Below are 24,038 nucleotides of genomic sequence, written 5' to 3'. Positions count from 1 at the left end.
CATCTTATATTATCCAAATTTTAATATTTATTTACAGTTCTCTTGATTTTTTTTTTGAGGTAAAATTTGTATAGAGTGACAAATTGCAAAACACAAGTGTATAATTTGACAATTTTTAAGAAATGCGTATGTATGTATGTGTGTAACCTAAAATCAAGGTATAGAATGTTATCACCATAGATAATAACCTTTCATTCCTTCTCCTTATCAGTCAATCCCTGCTACTCCTTCCTCCCCCGCCACTGGCAAGGCAATGTTCTGATTTTCCTTATCAGAATAGATTATTTTTCCTCTTCTAGAACTTAGTATACCTAGACCTATACAGAATGCACTCTTGTATAAAGCTTCTTTCATTCAGAAAATATTCTTAATATTCATGCCGTTGTATCAGTCATTAGCTCCTTCTGTTTGCCAGGGAATGTTTTTTTAAAAGAATATATCACAGCTTATTTATTCATTCTCTGGGTGGAGGACATTTGGGTTGTTCACAGTTTTGAATAGAGCTTCTGTTAATATTCTTATCCAAGTCTCTTTATGGACTTTTATTTTTACTTCTCTGATCTGAATATCTACCGTGGAATTACTGGCTTAGTTTTATCAGAAACTGTCAGACCTTTCTTCCCAAGTGGTAGTATCATTCTGCACTCTCACCAACAGTGTATTCACATCTTTGCCATTTGGTGGTGTTAATCTTAGTTTTAGCCATTTTGGTGAGTTCATGGTAGTAGCTCACTGTAGTTTTTATTTTTCATGTCACTGATGACTAAGATACTGAGTACATTTTCATGTGCTTATTAGTCATTGGTATCTTCTTTTCTGATATGACTATTCAAATATTTTGTTCATTTTATAAGTGAGTTGTTTGTGTTTTCATTATTGAATCTTAGCAGTTCTTTTTTCTATCCTGGATACCAGTTCTTTGTCAGATAGATGCTTTGCAAATACCTTCTCCCAGTCTGTGTCTTGCCAATTCCTTTCTTCAGTGGTATATTTTAGTGAACAAAGGTTATTACTCTTGATGAGGTGTAATTTACTAATGTTTTCTTTAATGGTATTGTGTTCTGTGTTCTAAGAAATACCCCCAAGTCATCAAGCTTCATCTTTTTTGGGGGGGTCTATGATCCATCTCCAATTATTATTATTTTTAATGTATTTTGTGAGGTAGGAATTGAAGTTTAATCTTGTGTTATATGGATATCCAGTTCCAGCACAACTTGTTGGAAAGATTTTTATTTCCTCATTATGTTGCTCTGGTGTCTTTCACTGCATACGTAACTTTAGGTTGGAAATGTTCTTTTTCTTTTTATTCTTTCAGCCCTTTGAAGGTGCAATTCCATTGTCTTATGGCTAATATTATTTCTAATATGAATCAGGCAGGGTTTTCTTGTCATTATTTTTTAATCATTTTTCCCTTTATGTATGCCCCCTCTCTTCTTCTTTGGCAGATTTTAAGACTTTCTCCTCTTCATTGATTTTCAAAAATTACATCATGATACACTTTGCTGTAGTTTTATTTGTATATATCTTCTTTAAGGTTCTTTATACTTCTTAGTTCTGTGAGTATATTTTTTATTTAATTTGAAAAAAACAACCATTATTTCTTCAAGTATGTTTTGCTCATTCTTTCATTTATTCATCCTTTCCTTTTCTTCTAGTACTTCAGTTATATTTAGGATAGACCCCTCAGTGTTGTCCCACACGTCACTGAGGTTCTCGTTATTTTTTTTCATCCTTTTTTCACTCTGTGTTTCACTTAAGATAGTTTCTGCTATTTCTTTCTTGATATCTAATCTGCAGTGTTTTTAATTTCAGAATTTTCTTTTTCAGTTTTTGAATTTATATTTCTCCATCAAAATGTCTGTACTGATATTTCCTATTTGCTCTTATAATGTTCATGGTCTTTTTTTTAATTCAACAGATATATTTATAATACTCATTTTTAAAGTATTTATCTCCTAATTCCACATGAAAGCCATTTTTATTGGCTATCTTTCTTCTGATTATGGGTCTTTTTTTTTTTGGCTTTTTTTCTGTCTAGTTTTTTTTTTTTTTTTTTTTTAATCCTATACTAGACATTATAGATGGTACACGATTGACTGTCTGAATTTTATAAATGCCTGTTAATTTTTGTTCTAGCAGGTAGTTAATTTACTTGCATAACATCTTGCTTATTTGAAGCATCTTGCTGATCTTTCTAGAGTAGGTCCAAACTAGGCTTCTCTCTAAGGCTAGATTGGACCTATTTCTAAGGCATATACTATCTGGGGTCTCTAGTTAATACTTGGGGAGCTAAATAAAGTTTCTTCAGTCTGAGTGGTCTTAACTCAAATGTCTCTCAGCCCTGTATGTGCTCCTAAGTTGTTCAGTTCCCAACTCGTTAGCAGTCATTTCTTCCTTGGTGGTTTTTCTTTCACTGGTAGCTCTTCTTTGCCTGGCCTTGAGAAGTGTCACCCTTTGTAGTTTTCCAAAGACTTGTGGATTTCTAGAGCTCTTTGTCTACATAGTTTTCTTCTCTCCAGTACCCAGGTCTACAAATGCAGTAGTCATGAACTCTACTTTCAGTTTCCTCGCTCAGTGTAAATACTGTGTGTCTGTGTCACAGTCCCCAAAGTGCCATTAGGCAAAAAGCCAGGGAGATTGTGAGCTTACCTTTTTGTATCCTATCTCTCACAGATCACACTCCTGCACAAGCAGTTGTCCAAACTTGAAAAGTTGTTATTTTAGATATTATAGAGAGAACACTACCCGAATCACTTCTCTAAGATCAGAAGCTGAAGTCCAAAATGCACAAATTTTAACACACTATGATAGCCAAACAAATCAGGTGGTTAGCTGGAAATCTGGGCTCTGGAGCCTGCCATTACTATAGAATTGCAAAAGGGATGGAGGGAATTCTGATTCAGAGAGTAACAGCAGAGCAAATCGCTAAATTTTACTCCCTCCTGAATCAGATTATCAGTGAGATCAAAGATAGAAGCAGTTTAGGAGTCCAATTTGGTCAAATTACATCACCCCTTTCGATTGGAAACCCTTTGGTCTGGGATTGCTCAGAGGATCAATGTGGGGCAGACAGAAAATGTGGGCTAAGGGTCATCCTTTCCCTACAAGCCAGCAAAACTGTATATGAAAGCTTTTTAGAGCACTTCCTGAATGTGATTCAAACCATTTAGAAATTCAGGCTTGTGGATTATTTACCTTAAGAGTTCAATTAGTTAAATAACATTAGGAACTTCTTGATATCATCAAGATGGTCTAACAAAATACAATCTGTAAATATGACACATATAATTGTATGACACAAAATTAAAAAGCTCTACTAGAAATAAAATAGGCAGTAGTAAAATGAATGTGGCAGAGGGAAAGCCATGAGTATAATTTATCTCTTGATCACTAAGCAAGGTAACTATTGATATTTAAAAAAAATCCATTTCAGGTTAGTGCATCCACTGACCTCTTTTATTTTTCCTTATTGTGAAATGTGCACCCAGAGGGAGCCAAAATAACTGAGCAAATAATGAAGGTGACAGTGGAAATTAACCCAGTTTGTTGTTAACATGTACTCAGAAATACCAAGGACACAGCAATTTTCATGCCAGCTACTCAGATTGATCTTAGTAAATTCTCATCAACTGCACTGACACAGCTTCTGGCATTTTATCATGGGAGTTTTCTTATTTTAAAGCACCGTTGTTCATGGGATGAGTACAAGAGTACCTAATAATTCTGCACTGCTGAGTCCCAGGCTATATCTGCATCAGGATTAGTACCCTGAATTTAGGATAATGAACTCGAAACTTAATGATTATTCCCTTTAATAAGAGAACTTCAGATGCCTCTCCAGGCTGCTCAACATTTTCCCCTTAGACTAGCTACCTGTTTTAAAAGGGATTTTTCCACTAGTATATGATCAATAATTGAACTTCATTGTAGTGTTGTGCAAAGATCTCTGAACTTCGGAGTCAGGAAGGCTTGATAACAATCCCAGCTTTGAAGAAAATTTTTCTATGCCTAGTCCTGGCAAACACTTAACACCTATGATGTTCAGGTGCTCAAAGGGGCCTTTTCCCACCACCATACCTGATATACCTCTCCTGCCCCAACCCCTCCCCTAGGTCACTCCATCACATTATCCTGGTTTATTTCCTTTATGACACTGATCACTGTCTAAAAGTAACTGTCTTATTTATTTATTTCCTCATTTACTTCCCTGCATTAGACTATTAGCCCTAAGAGGGCAGAGACCCTTCCTGTCTTATCTACCATTATAACCTCGACAGCTTCTAGCAAATAGTAGGTATCAGTAAGTAATTGTCAAATCAACTAATACATAATTTAAGCCATTTCTGCTTCAGATCCAGTAAATATTTTGTTCCATCTCAAACTCTTAAGTTTCATTATCACAAGCTAATAAAACAGCCAAATGAAGTTACTAATACATAGTACAGTACTAGATTTATTTTAAATATCCCAAAAGTGTGTAGTGTTATACCCAGAAATGCTTATTCAGATCCTAGAAATTCTCGGGATAAGATGGATGAAGAAGACATAGTCTCTACCTAGAAGACCGTAAATGTATAGTTTAATGGGGAGTGAGAAAGGGTGGAGAAGCAGGCTTGTAGAATGTGTATCCTAGTAATGTAGACCTGATAGATAACTTTCAGGGCCAAGCATACTCAGCATTTGGTGGATACCCTCATTTTCTGCTCAATGATAATAAGATTTTTGAGGCCTATTGCCAAATATAAAGAAAAAGGAATTAAATCTCTTCCATATGGCACTGGACAAGAGGAGGAAATTAAGACTGATATAAACACATTAAAATTTTTGCTCAATTCAACTGCTCCAGCAATTAAAATCCTACCAATATCATGGGCTGCTCCAGGTAAGAGATGTATGAACAGAGGATGGAGTTACTTTTCAAAAATATTTTTGAGGAGATTCAGATGTCAGTTTGTGAGTTTAATTGGATAACCTTTTAAATTCTTCTCAATGATAAGATTCTGTTTTAATTTGTATATCATCAAAGTCTATTCAAATCATCTAATAGTTAACAAACACCTTCTATGCCAGTTTCTGGAAACAAAAAGATAAATATACCACAGTCTAGTATTAAAACATAGTGCTTAACCTCTACCATGTTATCTTGTTCACACATGTAAGTCAGGTTCATGGCTCAACTGCTGGGCGTAAACAGCTATTTATAGGATGATGGGTCACCGCAATCACCACGTACAAATCAGTTTGTTTCTTTGCTGTTCATTCCAATGCTAGCTCCAAGGTACACAGTGGAACTGGCGTGTGGTTTTGGAGCCACAGTCCTACTGGTGGTGATTCTTATTGTTGTTTACCATGTTTACTGGCTAGAGATGGTCCTATTTTACCGGGCTCATTTTGGAACGGATGAAACCATTTTAGGTGAGTAATGAAAGTTTGTTGTAAATCTCCCTACTGTCATCTTTAGAAAACATGTTGGCTTGATAAAACCTAGATTAATTGGAAGATGTAATTAGACTACCTTTTGTTTCAGCCCTTGCTATTGAAAATCTTCCTAATGCATATTATTCCGTTTTCTTGGGTCAATATGTGATTTAGTCTAGATCAGCACTATTCAAATAGAAATACAATGCAAGCCACATATGTAATTTAATATTTTTCTAGTGGTCACATAAGGAAAAGTAAAAGAAAAAGTGAAAATAATTTTAATAATATATCTTATCTAATTTAATATATTCCAAATACTATCATTTTTAGCTTGTAATTAATATTAAGTTAATAGAGATATCTTAGTCTTATTTTTGGTACTAAAAATCTTCAAAATTCAGTATGTATTGTATTTTACACATATAGCATATCTCAATTCAGACCAACTGCATTTCAAGGGCTCAATAGCCACTTGTGGCTTGTGGCTACTGTACTGGACCCTACATGTCCACACTCTTTGTAACCACAGGTGATCCATGTACCAGAAGCATCACATGGGAGCTTACTAAAAGGAGAATCTAAAGCCTAACCCCTACTCTGAATCAGAATCTATATTTCAACAGTATCCCGAAATGATTCATATATCTACATTAAAGTTTAAGGAGCCCTGTTCTAGTGCATATGTGCCTGGTGACAAGAATGAAACATTTAACATATAGATTCTTAGACCCATCCCATAAAGATTCTCATTGAGTGGGTTTGTGGAAGAGACACAGAACCTGTATTTTTAATGAGAGGTGATTTTTATAATTAGGCAATTTTGAGAAAGATTGATTCATTGAATCTAAGTATACTTTTAATTGTAGATATTTTCAGGTGTACATAATTTAGACAGTTTCTCAAGGTTTTGCTCAATTTATAATTCTAACATATTAGTGAGTGACATACTAGGACAGGAACTAGAAATGTTCTGCATGCAATTATTGCCGGCATCTATGATTGAGTATTTGCTTCCTGATTCTGTTAATTCATAGTGGAATGAGCCAAACCTCACTCATTCTCCACTACAAAATCTGAACTCAGTGAGATGAGAGGAGAAGACACATCAGATAAAATTTGCAATTACACCTTAAAATAGTCATTTTGCCTGGAGAGCTGTCACAGGTGGGAAATCACACTGAAATCTGTCAGCTAATTTATATAAGTAAAAAATGAAAATGTCTAATATTCAAAAGTTCGATTTCAGAAAAAAATGCAATACTATTGAGAAACTTTCCTAATTTGTATTGGATCTGTGTTTTCTGTTTTTTATTTTTTTTTTAATTTTTCCTAGATGGGAAGGAATATGATATTTATGTATCCTATGCAAGGAATGCTGAAGAAGAAGAATTTGTACTACTGACCCTCCGTGGAGTCTTGGAGAATGAATTTGGATACAAGCTGTGCATCTTTGACCGAGACAGTCTGCCTGGGGGAAGTAGGTATTTCAGATGAATACAGGTGATGCTACACTTAAAGGCAGAGAAGATCCTTAGCTTTGGGTCATGGTGTATACAGCTCTATGTTGGCATCTTTGAACATTTAAATGTCCAATGCTTTGATGTAATAGACTCTAGGAATAAATCTACATTGTAAGATGTAGACTATAAGTACAATTTATGGTATTAAAATATTTTCCCAGGTAAGCTTTAAAAAATTAGTGTCAAAAAAGTGTAGATGCATGGTGGATTAGAGCTCTAAGTGCCACAGCTTTAAACATTTTGTTTACTCACATTTAGATTTTTAGAAGGTTTAGCTAATTTGCATTAATCTGCCTCTAATTTTTTCATAAAGACTGAGTTTAAACAAAACACTTTTATAAAGACTGAGGTTTACTCAATTTTACTAAAAATGAGGTGCAGAAGAGAGTGCATGGAATCCTTCTTTATATTACTTATTGATAGTAAGTAGAATGTTTCCCTGTGGCATTTGCTAATTTCCTTTTCTTCACCCTTGTTTTCTGGCAAACCAGTGCTACTCACATCCCCCCTTTCCTTGTGTCTGTTTCTTCCTTTCTATCAGATTACACATTTGAGATAAGCTTAACATTTTACAAAGGCCAGTATATTCTAATAGGTTTTTAAAAAGTTCGAAATGCTGAATGATTTTAAATAAAAGTATACCTCTAATTTTCAGATCCAAACAGTAACACGTAAAGTGATAGTACATTTGAGTCTGTTTTATAAATGCACAGTAGCGCTCCTAAACCCATTGTTAAACTCCATACTGGTAAAAATGCATGTAATGTCTCTAATCTTTACAACAAACTAATTTATTTTCTTCCCCTAAAATCCTGTTTAATCACTTAACATGTTTTTTAAGGTTACATTGGTAATTAAGATAGAGAATAGACATTAATGTTTATTCTTATTTTGAATTAGCTGGATCACTTACTGTATCTCCCCATTCATCACCCAAAAGTCCATCACGCTTCTGTGCTACAGCGGATATCTCTTTCAGTATAATTTTGCCAGGAAATGATGACTTGACTATATAGTTAAAGGATAAATTCCACTCATTTTAAGGCTTAAAATCCTAAATAATTTATTTATCTATTTATTCATTCATACAGCCATTCAACAGATATTTACTACTGTGTGAAAAGTTATATAAAGATACATAGTATAACAACAATGTAAGACCCTCCAGTAGGGATTGATAGTTCTTTGAAGAATTCAGGTTCTACATAATTACTCTTGCATCTTGCTTTTTTGATGGTTGATCCTTGTGATCTTTTGCATTCTCCCTGCTGTTCTCACTCAGTCCCCTTTGCCTCTGGGTCTCTCTCCCTGCTTACACACAGTCAACCTCCAGGAATACTGCTTGGGGTAGACAATTACTTATTCCTGGATTCTCCTCTAGGCTGCACATGCTATTTTAATTGCAAGTCTTTCCCCACTGCCTCTGTACCTGCGAAGATTAAGGTGCAAAATGACAGCTTAGGGGAGTATTGTAAGCCATGAAATAGCTTTCCATAACACTGGTGCATTCCCTGGAGTTGGCTTCTATCTGAACCCCAGGTAAAGGATTATTCAGTCCTTGATAAGCAACCTCGAGGAGATAGATTATTCCCAAGAATTTAGTGATAGGAACTAATCAGAGCCCTTGACAACAGAATAAAATTACACTGCACTTCCGTTTTCCCTGCTTTTTCTTCTTCTTTTTGGACATGAAGAAAGCGTTTGCCTGTTAGCGAGGGCACACACATCAGCTAGCAGCTGCCGAAACACATGGCTTCACAGTAATGATAGGAGTTTAAAGAGAAAGATTCAGAGACTAATTTAGGCTCCAGAACAGAGCAGAATAGAAAGCTGAGCTGAGAATGTGTTACCAGCCAAAATGCCATTCAGTTGGCTAGATTTTCTTAATTTGCTATTCCAATGACATAGTGATGCTAGTCTGAGTCGGGGAGGTGTCTGGCAATAGAGAGGGAGTTTCAAAAAGTGAAGAGTTCTACTCTTGCTGTCCTGTGTTAGTGAAAAATGAACTTCTATGACTTTGACTCTATAATGTATATTTTTTGAATGCTCGCTGGCACTAGAGAGTTAGTACATGGGTGTCTTTGGCGAGAAAGGGCTCAGGAGCTGATTTTGCTGGGCCACGACATGTAACACGGTTTGAAGAAATTGATTTCAGTACAACCCACTCATTCTTCATGTCCCGAATAATGCTTTTGAAGACCAAAGTCATGGAAATACATTTTGGCTTTATGCTTGTTTAGAACTCTTTTTGGGTTGGAATATGTACATATAGCTTCTATTCCCCGGAGGAGAGTGACATTTTGTGAACAAAGTGATTGGGACTAAGGACTAAGTGTTCTTCGTAAAAAGTTTCACCTCAGTTCTCAGGCTGTTACCCTAATTTCTTTTCCCTTGCTCCTCAAGCCCTGTACCTTGGGGGAGTTCTTGGCCAACACTAATCCCCATGGTGTTTTCTTTCCCAGTTGTCACAGATGAGACCTTGAGCTTCATTCAGAAAAGCAGACGCCTCCTGGTTGTCCTAAGCCCCAACTACGTGCTCCAGGGAACCCAAGCCCTCCTGGAGCTCAAGGCTGGCCTAGAAAACATGGCCTCTCGGGGCAATATCAACGTCATTTTAGTACAGTACAAAGCTGTGAAGGAGACGAAGGTGAAAGAGCTGAAGAGGGCTAAGACGGTGCTCACGGTCATTAAATGGAAAGGGGAGAAATCCAAGTATCCGCAGGGCAGATTTTGGAAGCAGCTGCAGGTGGCCATGCCAGTGAAGAAAATTTCCAGGTGGTCTAGAAGTGGCGAGCAGGGTCTCTCCTATTCATCCTTGAAAAATGTATGAAAGGGCCAATGAAAGGGGTAAAAAGATCCAAGGGTACTCCAGGAAGGAAGAATCCCCCCTTCTTTATTCCCAATTTATTGCTTCATGGACAGAAAAAAATTCTATGGAAGCCTCCCCATAGAGATAAATTCAGGGTGACTGTAGAAAGAGCTGTTCTGCTTCCTCAGGCAATAGTAAGGCTTAGAATGCTAGTGCCACCGCCGGGCACCAGCGTCTGATGTCACTATGTTCTTTGCAGACAAAGACCTGGTTGATGCGAATTTCCCCTTCTGCATCCTCCATCCCTGCTCCTACTCATCTCTATCCTCTCTCTCTCTCTCTCTCTTTTGAAATAATCTTAACATGATGGGGCAGCCTTTGCTGTGGATTTAAAGACCCCTTAAAGATGAGTCATCTGTTAACAGAGTCATTATGAGTTTCCAAGTATAGTTTTCTTTTTCTTTTATTTTTACTCATCCATTAAAAAGATAATCAGGGCCTAAATTTATTTTAGCTAAGGATAAAAACTCTTTTGCTTATTCAGCTGTATCAGACACCCTCATAGCAAGACTGACACCACTTAGGATGATACAAAACAGAGTAACTGAAAATGTTCCTTAGACAATAATTGGTTTAAAGGGCTTGCCTGAATTGTCTCCTACTATGCAACCCATGTCCTCTATCTCAGGTAATTGATATCATATTTGTCAACTTGAAAAATGTATAGTAATTTTTATTAAACTCCCGATTATCTGTAGGTTGACCCATATTTATCATTCCATCTCCCTACCTACTGCATCTTGTGTCAGTCGTTGGGAGTTTGCAGGTGGTTCCTCACTTGGTTCAGTCGGATAGGAAGCTTCTTTTAATGGTGCTAATATCAAGTAAAATAACAGCAAAAAGCTTTTAGGGCATTTTCTGTCTTATGAGAAAAGCACAGAACAGGGTGTTTGTCAAGTTGTCTTTTAATCTCAACCTTGCTAATGTGAATATTAGGAAAGTAATTTCTCATTTGTTTCTGTCTCCCCATTGTAAAGTGTGAAATTTAGACTTAGTGACCTTGAGAGTGCTTTTAGCATGAATATTCTAAGAGCATTAACTGGACCCCAAGCATTTTTCATATTTTATTCACTGGTACAGTTAATACACTCACTCCAAACAAGTCAGTCTGAATAGTCACTGTTAATGAAACGTGTTTTAGTTTGTTTTAAGTAAAGTTTTACTGTTCTTAAGACTTGGAAAAGTGAAAACTAAGTCCAGAGTTTACAGAGTGGTGAATATCTATGTTACATATAGAGTTTTAAAAATATATGTATGTATATACACACAAGAATTATATATGTATATATATTGCATATATATACACATGAATTACATATATATACATATATACATACATGAATTGTATATATTATATATATAAATATATATATATACAAATACTCACACTATATATACACATACAGACATATGACTTTAAATAGTCATTGGCACAATATTATGAATTACTGGAACTCTTATCCAGTTTTTAAATTACCTTCTTTACTGTAACATTTTTGTGTCAGTGTTTTCTGTACATTAATATTTGTGAATTTACAGCTCACAGAGTGGTAGTTGTTGTTAGCTCTTGCTCGCCCTAAATTAGTATAAATAACTTACTACTGCCACAGTTGATCTGGGTGCAGCGGAATCTCTTGTGCACAGAGCTTCCATGATCACTGCTAAGCAGTAGTCAGCCCTCTGGCACTAACTGATCATCTACTATGTTCTGAGCACACACACTTAGAAACTAAGCTATATTAATCTTAGTGCTCAACTACTGGAGAGATAAATCTCTATTTGGACTGTTAAGTAATACAGGAAAAGAAAATAAAAATACCTATAAATGAGACTGCGTATCCTATGAAAAATGAGAATTCATAATTTAAGGAGATCCTTATCTTAGTAGATGAATGTTGATAAGCAATTCTAAAACTATCTACTGCATTTGTGTCCTCCTGAGGTATTAAAGTCTATTTAATAAATCATTTTTCTACAGAGGAGTTAATGATTATTTTAAATTAAAAAAAACCTTCATGAATCATTGACCATAAACCTATGGTATGGGGTCACTCTTGGATCTAACTTTTTTAGCCTTATTTATGCTTTTCTTTATTAGAAACCACAATTGCTCCTCTTATTAACCCTTCACTCACAAGACCAGAGGAGCGCTGACTTCAGATAAGATTTGAATATCAATTCTAGGATGAATTTTAGGTAAATGAAGGACAGCCCCATTACCAAGGGGCTGTTCTCTTGCCAATGCTGCATTCTTTTTGCACTTTTGGATTTTATATTTACCCCAAATGCTGTTTGGTACCCCTAGAAACTTCTTGATACTTCTTGTCCTATTTATATTCCTGTATTTGGTACTGAAATTTTCCAAATGCTAAAATCTAAAGCAACTCAAATCTAAATGATATGTCTCATCTTAAGATAATTTTGTTTCAAGATTTTTTTGTTCTATGTCCCAGAAGATGCCCAATACAGATTATCTGAGGGAGATAGAGAAACATAATTTGGAGAACAAGAAGAAATCGCTCTCTAATGTTAAAAATAAAAGTATCTAATGTTAAAAAGAAAAACCTTAATGGTTTTAGATATACGATATAAAGACCTTCTGCACCCAAGTTAACAAAAAAAACATGATATATAGAGTGTCTAATTACACAGTCATATAAAATTATTTAATATTTTTCTGCGTTGTAATTTAGATGATTCCCTAGGATTCTAATAAACAAGGACTTCATTGTGTTGGGGAACAAAAGCATTACTCCACTTGTTAATTATCTATTTTCTTTCCATAGGTTTTCATATGTTAAGGTTATCTTTTTTATTTTATTCATAAACTTTTGTATTTTCCATTTTCCAATGATTTGTAAATTTGTTTATTTTAAAAATAAACCATTTATTTTAAGCTTTGAATTTTATTTTGTGCATGTGTTTTATGTCTTTATTTTCATGTTTGGGCATAAGAAATGAGAATACAAAGATTAATGATACACTTAGAAAAAGAAATGTTATAAGAGACATTAATTTTCTCTTTCTGAGAAAAATCTGAGAAAACCGGGAACTTCAACTCAAGAACATTTTTTTTACATGTGAGTAAAAGAGTTACTTAATTAAAATGGGTTGATCTAGTATACCAGATGTGTGTGTGTATGTGTGTGTGTGTGTATGTGTGTGTATTTGTGTGTGTATGTATATATGTGTGTATGTATGTGTGTGTATGTATCTGTGTGTGTGTGTGTGTGGATTGAGAGAGAGAGAGAGAATCAGAGGGAGAGAGAGAGAGAGAGAAGGAGAGAGAGAATGGGGAATAGAGACAGAGGGAGAATAACAGAGAGGCAGAGAGAGAGAGGAGAGAGTTTTAAAATAAAGACACAAGCCTATTCCTTTTTTGTTCAACTTGAAACTTGAGCAGCTTACAGTAATCTCTTACCTTTTATAGGTTTTAACACAACCCTAAGGCAGTTGCTTTGAAAGGAGATCAATTAACTAATGCCTTGCCGTTAGTTAACAGGTGATAATTTGAATCAAATATGCATTTCTATCACAAATTTCAAACAAATCAGTGATAAATATTTGGAAAGCCATTTTCTTTTGAGTTAATATTAAGTCTGTAGTGACAGGGAAGATTTCTTGCTCTTTTAAAAAAAATCTTATTCATTTATTCCAAGATTATTTATTGGATCTCTATAACTGAGCTGGTTAGCTTAGTAAAAATCTTCCTACTGAAGAATTTCCCAGTTTCAAACCAGTCTCCAAAGAGTAGACTTAAGATCAATGGATGCAAGTTACAAGAAAACAATTTCTACTCATTTAAGAAGCAACTGTAAAGCAAAGCTAAACAATAATGTATTTCACTGTCTTTGGAGATATTAGCCCCACCGCCATTACTAGAGGTGTACAAGCAGAGATTTGATGGATCTTATTGAAACTTTGTAAAGGGTTTTTTTGCACTGTATAAGTAATGATGATCCTGAAGTTGCTTCCAACTTTGAAAATGACTTACTGGAACACAGTGGTGACTATTTTCAATATCAGCAGTTTCAATATCAATAGTTTGGATATGATGGCTACCTGGCTATTACTGACCCTATTAAAACTCTTAAGATGTATTTTTCAGTCACTTACTGAGGTTACTAGGTCTTTGACACAAGTAAACTTGCAGTATAACAGAAGAGACATGTTCAGCAACTAGTCTGTCTATTTCTCTGTTTCTACTCAAGGGATATGAGGTATTTTTAGCATGGGCTAACAGATTAAGTATTCCAGTAGTATTTTTTAAACTGAATAGACAGACTTTTAAAAATTAAAATCCACGTTTTAAGATGATTCTTTAAAGTTACCATTAGAATCAATCATTAGTCTATACATTATTTTTATATTGTTCTTTATGTATTATTTTTATTGTTATAAACAATATAAAATATTGTTATTAACAATAATAATATTGTTATTCAATTTTGTATTCTTATTGAATAATAATTTAATCAAGGTGATTAATTCAAAAGCGTACCATGCACTAGATATTTACCTATAGGTATCAGTGAATTGTCTAACAATCCTACAATTTTGCTCTCATTATATGCATTTTATAGATGGATGAACTCAAACTTTTAAAAATATTAAAATAAATGATTATACTATTAAGATAAAATATTAAGATAAATGGAGAAACCAATATTTGAATTCAGCTTCATCTTCCAAATTAGGTGCCCCCATTTTTTTAATCTGTACTTCAAGTTTTAAGAGAGAGAGAAAGAGAGAGGCTTGCTACTCTTTCATACACCAGTAAACTAGCCAAAGAACAAATTTACAGCCCTAGTTTCCTTTTGGTTTTCTTTCTACTTTCAAGTTAATACCAAGGAGATTACGACTTTTACACGCCGGAGTGTTCTGGAATAGTGAAGAGTTCTAGATCAGAAACTGTGACTTCAAAACCAATTTAGTACGACACCAGAAAACTGATCTTATCAATCTACAGCCACACCTCAGTTTTTTTTTTTTTTTGAGCCAAACAGAATAAATGACCTAATTTAAGATGCCCTCTCCAAGTAATAGCATTAAAAAATAGTAATAATTAACATCCTCAAATATGAAGTTTGACAATATGGAAGATAATAAAATAGGCCATAAAGGAGGCAGTTTCCTTCAAAGTACTATGTGAATACCCCTAGGTATCACCCAACCCTTATCTGAGAAGCATATCCTATATCCATTCCTCAATGTCTGGAATTCCACAATTCAGATTTATTTTATTTTGGTTTTTTTAGCATTACCCTCTCTCAAATGCAAATCCTCCATTTTCAGGGTGAGGTACCAAAATTAAAAACAAACAAAAAAAGCCATAGGCTTTGAAGACAATTTTCTTTAGAGGATCTAAGACAATGTTTTATTTTCAACAGTGGTACCCTCATTGGACAGAACAAACATTTTCCTAAAGTGACTATTTTGAAGTGAAACACCCACACCCACACTCACACACACTCCCCCCACACACAATTTGCACAAGTTCCTTTTGTTGAAAAACTATCCATGTTATCTTAGGGTTATATCATATTTATCATGATACAGGAGAAACAGTAGAATTCCTACCCTTACATTCTCAGGTTTATGAAAGGCAGTAACATAAGATTCTGAGTAGGACCGGAGAGGACAAAGGAGTTACCAAGACACACACACACACACACACACACACACACACAGGTGGGCTTTGAAGATAAGTGAAAATTTAGATTTATCTTTTAAGAGTGCAACAAAATTGTCTAAAACACTTCATGCTCTTGATAAAGCCAATCAAAAGTTCTTAAACATTGAGCATGTTTCATTTGATTTTCCTTCAAATTCATGTTAAATTCATCAACTGGAAATAAATAATCTGGTAAAGAGCACAGTTCCTTCATCCCCTGTCAAATTCATGATCCAATTCACTGCAAACTTCCAGCTTGTCTTCACAGGCTGAAAAGTCTCTCTGTCAGTGTTTTACCCCTGGCCTCAAAAGCGTAGGCACTCAACCTCATGGTCTGTCCACAGTACCTGTTTTCAGAGTTGTCAATGGCTGCCATTTATAAATTTGGAATTCCTTTCCTTTAGAAAATCACATTGTTTAAGCTCCTAAATCTCACAGTGAGTTAAGCACTCCATTTATCTCAAAAACTTTCCACTGGGTTCTGTCCAAATTCACCTCAATAACTATTAGAATTGAATGCTTCATGCAAAGTCTCAACTAATTGCCTGATTTTTACCAGTCATTTTTGTCATCATTGTTGACCCTTTAATTGATTTCCAGGCCAATCCTTCACACATACACACAAGAAAAAAAGAAAGGGAATTTTGGTTGACAACACGGTCAATCCTATGAACTGTCTGCTATATCCAAACATTTTAAGTAGCAAGAACTATAACTGTGGATCTTAGGAGGTAGTAATGCCCTATTGACCTTTACTGATAAGACTGTGTCTGGAGCATTATGTTCAGTCCTGTTCAGGGTACTATTTTTAGGAGACACATATATAAACTGAATATTATTAAGAGAAAAATTATAAAAGTGGGGAAGAGACTTGATACTGCATCATATGGAGAATAACAAAATTCATGAAGTCATTTAATCTAGAGATGAGAAGAAAATACAATGCGATCACAATAATTATGAAATATTTCAGATATTTTAAAATGTCAGCTCCAAGACCACTGGATAAAAGTGGAAGAAATTTCAAAACAAGAAATTATTTACCAACAGAGTTGAAATTAGCTGTTTTTAGAGGTGGTTAATTCCTCATCCTTAAAGGTAGCAGATACTTTGCAACCATTGATAACAGTAGTGTAGATGAGATTCCTTACCTGGGTAGATTATTTAACACTTAGATCTTATATTCTCAAGTGTTCATTGCCTGTCCTTTGCAGGATTGTCAACAATGAACTGAAACCTATATAAGTTTTCACTAGGCATTGTCCTATTTTTCCATTTTCCTATAGATACAGTGGAAGCAGTTTTTGACTTCATTCAAAGGAGCCGGAGGATGATTGTTGTCCTGAGCCCAGATTATGTGACAGAAAAGAGCATCAGCATGCTGGAGTTCAAACTGGGTGTCATGTGTCAGAACTCCATTGCCACCAAGCTCATTGTGGTTGAGTATCGTCCCCTTGAGCATCCACACCCAAGCATCCTGCAGCTGAAAGAGTCTGTGTCTTTTGTGAGCTGGAAGGGAGAAAAGTCTAAACATTCTGGTTCTAAATTCTGGAAGGCCTTGCGATTGGCTCTTCCCCTGAGAAGTCTGAGTGCCAGCTCTGGCTGGAATGAGAGCTGCTCTTCCCAGTCCGACATCAGTCTGGACCACGTTCAAAGGAGGAGAAGTCGTTTGAAAGAGCCCCCAGAACTCCAGAGCTCAGGGAGGGCTGCAGATGCCTCTCCAGCCCCAGACACGATGTCCAAGCACAGAGGGAAGCCCTCTGCAGCCTGTCGCTGCTGTGTCACCTACTGTGAAGGAGAGAGTCAGCTTAGGAGCAAAAGCCGGGCAGAGATTCATACCCAGCCCCAGTGGGAGACACACCTCTGTAAGCCTGTTCCCCAAGAGTCAGAAACTCAATGGATACAAAATGGCACCAGATTGGAACCCCCTGCTCCCCAGATCTCAGCCCTTGCTCTTCACCATTTCACGGATTTATCCAATAACAATGACTTTTATATCCTATAATTCCTGTGTGGTGGGTGGTGGCTGCTATTTCTACCAGCCCATTTTGTGTCATGAACCTATGGGAATAATTGACATTTTTATCATCTAATGGACTATCAGATTGTGTCCCCTTTATTGATTTTTAAAAACTATTTATTTCTAGGAGATAAAAGATCTGAAGGACCCGAATCCAGACTTATTGCCTCTAACGGCCTCAGAAGAGCACACTCTTCTTGGGCCCTAGAAGGTCAGTATGTGCAAGTTGCCTAAAGTCTGATCCTCTCTCTTGCCCAATGGTTTTAAATGGAGCAAAGAATTTTATTGTGTTTCCTTTGAGTTTGTTGACCAACCTCATGTTATAAGTCAGTCAGGTGTACTTGGGCTATGACACTTAACAGGGTATGTGTATCTTGAGGGAGCATTATGGAAAGAAATTGGTTTTGATGGAAGCTGTAGGACTGAGCTCAACAGAAAACCTACAGCACATTTTCCCAGGGAGAACCAAATACTCCCACGCAAGGATACATGGTGTCCTGTGTCTCACTGTAAACTAGTGTTCTCTAAACTGCCTAAAGTTGTTAGCATCAATAAAGTTATATTTTTATGTGATTTCATTTGTACTAACAAATTTTTACCTCTCTCTCTCCCTTCTACCTTTTATGGCTTTTAAATTCATATCTGAAGAGTATTCCCTTTAAGGAAATTGCGATTTGGTTTGGGTACTAGGAAAACTTAGATGTCTCTTTAGTTTCTTTCTAAAGTGTATTAGAAGTGATCCGAGAAAGGACCAAAAGAGAGTAAGAAAATGTCTCAAAGGAAATGGAGGTTTATACAAAAATCTCATTATATTTTTAGAAATGACACCTGAAAAATTCAGTACTGTTAAGGGTTTAGGGTAGAGTTTGGTACACCAATCCCTTCTTCTCATTCAGAATTCTGAGAATAGTCAATTCAAGTGCCTACAAGGATCAAAAGTAAGAAAAAAGAGAAAAGGGGGCCAGATATAAGTATAATACAATGCTCTCCATCTAGTACCCATGTGTATAAGGACATAGGTATAGATAAGTATTTCTTTAAACATTTTAACACAATCATAAAAGGTACATGGCATTTGATTTCCAAGTCAGGGAGATAATAGAGATGATTAAGCCTGGAGGTAATTGAAGAGTATATATTTCTTTAAAAGGGAGCATCCTCTACTCAGCTCCATTTGATTGCTGTCACTGATTTAGCCCCAGTGTTGGAAGATTGTCCAGTTTTTCAAAAGAATCTAAAAATCCAGATTTTTATGTAATCTGTCAATTATGGAATGACTTTAACTTAAAAAGAAAAGAAAAGAAAAGAAAAAAGTAAAGAACCAACCAAAACACATGAACATACACTTACCCAGAGAGCCACTAGTTTGTAATTTCAAAACGAAGGTATTCACCCAAATACATATGTCAAATGAAGATCCAAATAACCCTGGTGATTCTGAGACAGGAGAACACAGACTGGCCCTAAGGAAATAATGGATGACATTTATTTCTTCCCCAAATTGAAGACATCTGGACCCTCAGAATAGGGCTGATCTGATCCAACATTCCATTAAGGAGAAAAAGCTGGAAAATAGTGTGCCTTCCATCTACTCTGTAAAGGGCCTCTGCCTGGTGGGTTTACTATAAAAAAATTAGAAGCACAATCTGCTGCTCGTGACCAGGAGCAGAGTAAAAGGAGCCAAAGGTCACACCAGACATGAGCGCTCACCTTCAGTATATGAGCCCTGGCTGCTAGTGAGCTATGGTCCAATGGGTGTCATCCATTCTCAGTTATTAATAGTGAATGAGAGGTGGAGAAAGAAGCCAGAGTTTTCATCCCACTACTCCTCTTGGAGAGAAATACAGAATTCTATAATGAAAACAAAAACAATTAGATCCTTCTCCTGCTGAAATAAGATGAAGAAATAGGGCCCTCCAGAGTAAATGGGACTCAACATGGAACTTGTAATTAGGAAATGACAGGCCTGAATATCTACCTGAATATACAGCAGAAAATGATTGAGCACAACTCGTGTTCTACGCTGCATTCCTTCTTGAAGGGATTAATCCATTCTTGATTTATGTTCAAGAATCTTCACTTGGAAGACAGAGAGTAGTTTCTCTCTAAATCTGTTAAATAGTGGGTAATGTAAGTTGTTCCAAATCCCAAGAAGGGAGAGAATGCTGTTACCTATAATCAGTCTTATTCTTTACTATCACACTATCTCAAACCATAAAATATCTTTGGGGAAATTGAGACATTACTTTTACGATTTATGAATTATTTTCTAAGTGAAGAAAATAAGTGAAAGGACTAGTGGCAGAGGCATGGAAAATTACACCTGAGCTCTTATGAATGCATAGATGGATAATCACGGTGTTCTCGAAAGCTAAATGTTGGTCAGTATCAATTTCCATTGACAATATAAGTACAGTGTAAGCAATATAAAGTCATAATTTTTTGGCATTAGCTATACAAGGGTCAGAAAGATGATAGACCATACTTATACTGTATGGAGAAAAGCGATGAGGTTATGTCATTATTCCCTGACCCAACATGCTACAATTGAATGCAGTATTCAGTACCATATATTTCAGTGGGTGAATAAGAAGAATGAAATTTCCTCTTGGGTCATTCATATTCATAACTGAAATAATATGAGTGTAAGTTAAATGGACATCATTTACATAGGAAAATTGCCTATTTAGGAGTAAGTTTCAAGTCAAGTAGAGATGAATGTGAGTCCTGCTTCTCTCCTAACTGTCTGTTTGACTATGGGATCTCTGGGCCTCCATCTCCTGCTAGCTAAAATGGAGATAATATTATTAACCTCATTGGACTTTGTGAGCATTAAATGATATAATGCATGTAAGTTCATAGCACAGTGTCTGGCACACTGTAAGTGCTCAATATTTGTTGACAAATTTTATACGCATAGTGAAATCATTCTTGTGGTTGCATAAATTTCCATTTTCATAATTATTTATGGCTTACAAGTCAATTTTATTACATCATTTTTTTTAGCACAAAAGCAGTTCAGAACAGGAACATATTATCCAGATTAAGTGACTTTCTTAATGACACTAAGCCAGTTAGTGATAGGATTGGGCCTCTAATCTAGGCTTCTGACACCTGATCCAGTGTCAACTGTAGAACTACTCTTGTAAGATTCAATTGGAAGTACGTCTGTTACAAAGCCATCTAATTGGAACTATTTAATTTGAACCATTATACATTCAAATCAAAAAGGCAGTTAATGTAAACCCACACACAGTTAATTAAATGTCATATCAACTGTCTGATGTGTCATCTGGCCTTGTTATCTTATGATTTTATATAATTTCATTTAAAAATATTATAACATCTAAGCATTTAAAAAGTAGAATATTTTTCTTTCTTCTAGACCCTATGATCAAATTATAATTTCCCCCCATAAATAATTTGTATTTTTCTTAATGCAAAAGAAAAATCTGTTCACCATTTATCTTGAAAATCAGATATAATCTTTCAGGAGCTATGATTTACACTGTGGGTTCCAATTACTTACTCTTATAACTAGTAAAAACTTTAGTAATAATATATTCACTTACAGTGTGAAGATTTGAGGTGGTCGGTAAAACTAATGTTCCTGAACTAATGTTCATGAAAAAGTCATGAATAATAAATTGAACTAATCATAAAAATGTGTGCAGAAGGACAAACAATCCCTATGGCACTGGTTTCAAACTTTTTGTGTCTAAAAATTGTTTGGGGAGCATCTTACAAGTGAGGATCTCAGGTGAAGCTCCTACTCCAGAGGGACTGATTTATTAGGTAGTGGACATTGTCCAGGAGTCTGCATTTTAACATTGTACCCTTGATAATTCAGATAAGGTATTCCATGGGTCAAACAAACAACTACCTATGAGAATTCTTTCAAACTAGTCTTACATTTTTATACTATTCAAGCTATAAGGAGAGAGAGCCTTTATTAGAGTCCAGACTAAGGTTTCTCAAAGCATATTCTTGATGCACCCACATCAGAACCAGTTTGGTTTCACATTGAAATGCATATTTCTTGATGCCATGCAATATTAACTAAATGAAAGTCTGCAAATCTGCCCCACTCAAGAGACTGGGGCAGATTTGCACTTGGAATAAACTTCCCAAGTGATTCTGATGTACAAAATGTTTAAGAACCATTCATTTTTATCTTTCTTTAACTACTCTTTTACCCTTGTAGGCTCTGATTTTCTCCAGCCAAGGAGGACTACGAATCATCCTTTTAACAAGGTGTTTACAGGAAGTAGATGAAAATGTAGGACAAGTTTAACCCTTGGAGTTGCCTCAGCACAAGGAGATATTTGAATAGATGAGCAGTTAATAGAGTATATTTTTAATATATGAAACATCAAACACTGACATTTGGAATCTGATGGGATTGCTGTAGTTTATCATGTACATTAATCAGAATCTCATAAGATATGCTGTGCTAACAAATAACTCCAACATTTCAGTGGCTTCATACAACAAGACTTATTTCTTGTATACTCTACATGTCCAGTATAGGGGCTTATTTTTGTAGCATTCCCATCTGAAATGTGTAGCTTCCTGCTGTTCTATACTTCAGACTAATTATGACATTTAATACTCTTACTCTTGGCCAGAACTAGATACAAGTACTGATCTGGTCATAGAGAAGGCTGGAAAATGTAGTTTTCCTGTGTGCCTTGGAGAGGAGAATGAAATAGAACTGGGAGAACACATAGCATTGTCTGTGTCTAAGAATGAGATGAGATTGCCCAAAGAGTCAAGGGACCTTCAAATTGAGATATGTCACATATTTTGATAATGAAGGAAAGAAGGACTTTGCTACCAACACCACACCTCAGGTTGCCAAAGTGTCAAATCAGACAGTTGTGAAAAAAAGCAGTGTACAGAAAAGTGTAGACCTTGTATTTAAATGTTCCCCAATGAAAAATCGTTGAAGGAATGCATAATAAATATAGCTTCTGGTTAAGAGGAAGCATTCTTAAAAATTGGAAAGTTTCTGTATTTGGTTAATTTCCATTCAGTGGCTTTAGTTAGCTCTCTAAGAATGTGATGCTCAAACTATCTGCCAATGAGCCATTTCATTTTTGAATATTCAGGGAGCCTCAAAAGAATTGAAGACATTTAGAACACAGCAGAGCATGTAACATGGTCATTAGAAAGCATCACTTATCCATTTATCTGAAGAGCTAAATAGGGAATTCAAACTGAAAATGTTAAAGCTTAGATGAAGGAAGAGACAAATGCTAGAGTGAGCATTATGAAGTCTGCTGCTATCTGTGCATCTGCTCTATGGTTTGGATTCTCTATATTAAAATCTGAATTATTGTATGACTCCTCTAATACTGTGAAATAACATTTGATCATGAGGAAAAGCTCTCTTTGGGGTGGTGAAGATCAGTGTTAAAGGAGCTTTTTTTTTTTTATTGAAGTATAGTTGATTTCCAATGTTGTGTTAATTTTTGCTGTATAGCAAAGTGACTCAATTATACATATACATATATACATTGTTTTTAATATTATTTGGTTATAAGTTATAATGTTGAACAAAGAAGAGGTTTTATGTTCTAGTGTAGTGAAGAGATTGTTGACACACTCCAAATTCTTCAGAGAATAATTTACAAAGTTTTCATTTTGGACAATTCAAAACACTTAAACATATTTAAAAGGGAAGAATTCTCTTTGAAATGAGCTCATGGAAAGAAAGCAGAAAGATTCAAAATAAACTCTGAATTCAGATCATGAGCTATTTTTATCCTGCTCCAGGTGATGGGACCATTAATACTCTATTGCCATATTGAAAAAATTTTAAGGTACAATCTGATATGCATTTATTTATTTTTCATTTAAGACACAAATGCATACATAAAAACTTATTACTTTTCCATTGTCAAAAACTGTGTCATATGCTTGCAATTAATTTGTAATTTAGTACCATGTTTTGAAACACACCTTGGACAGTGGTTCTTAACCAGAATTAGACATCAACTTTTTAAAAACTGAGGTTACTCCAAACTGCTAAATCTACCAAAATGATTTATATGCATAATCTTGTAAAGGATAACTGCCTCAAGTTATCCTTATAATATCTGCAAATGTTTCAGTGAAAAATCAATAGCGATATATTACAAATTTGGAGTAAAGAGGTTAAAAAATCCTAATATTCTAGATAATATCTTTTCCTTAAAGTGCAAAACTTAAAACTGATTCCCAAATACTGAAATTTGAGTCTTTTATTTTCATATCTTATTATTAAATTACATAAAATATGAGAAAAACCAAATACAGATGATAAAATTATAGAAATCACCAATGAAATTACTTAACTGAATAGCCAAAGAAAGCCAGAACACATGCAATCAGTCATCTAGAATAAGAGAGTGTTTAAAGTATAACACCTGGCTATAGGCAAAACAATTAGATGACTTTTAAGAAGCACCAGGAGAAAAAAAGGGAGAATAAATGAACCCGCTCAGTTATTCACAAACCTCAGTAATAAAAAAGGGAAGGGTTATATGTAAA

At 35.3% G+C, this 24,038-nt stretch overlaps 1 protein-coding gene across 3 annotated transcripts in view; it reads left to right on the top strand.

Annotated features, from left to right (window-relative positions):
* The window catches only part of IL1RAP (interleukin 1 receptor accessory protein), a 121,903-nt gene extending 104,414 nt beyond the window's left edge, over positions 1-17,489 (top strand). For 2 of the 3 annotated variants that reach the window (XM_061193274.1, XM_061193273.1), the window contains 3 exons: positions 5,272-5,415; positions 6,755-6,898; positions 9,404-10,882. In XM_061193274.1, coding sequence (XP_061049257.1) covers positions 5,272-5,415; positions 6,755-6,898; positions 9,404-9,771 — 656 coding nt within the window. In that variant the 3' untranslated portion in view covers positions 9,772-10,882. Of the gene's footprint in view, positions 1-798; positions 805-5,271; positions 5,416-6,754; positions 6,899-9,403; positions 10,883-16,770 lie in introns of those variants that run through there. The other variant, XM_061193272.1, reaches the window with a different exon arrangement.
* The last annotated feature ends 6,549 nt before the right edge of the window (positions 17,490-24,038 follow it).

Source organism: Eubalaena glacialis, chromosome 6 (genome assembly GCF_028564815.1).
Source record: "Eubalaena glacialis isolate mEubGla1 chromosome 6, mEubGla1.1.hap2.+ XY, whole genome shotgun sequence".
NCBI classification, from domain to species: Eukaryota; Metazoa; Chordata; class Mammalia; order Artiodactyla; family Balaenidae; genus Eubalaena; species Eubalaena glacialis.
This window is presented reverse-complemented; position numbering and strand designations above follow the sequence as displayed.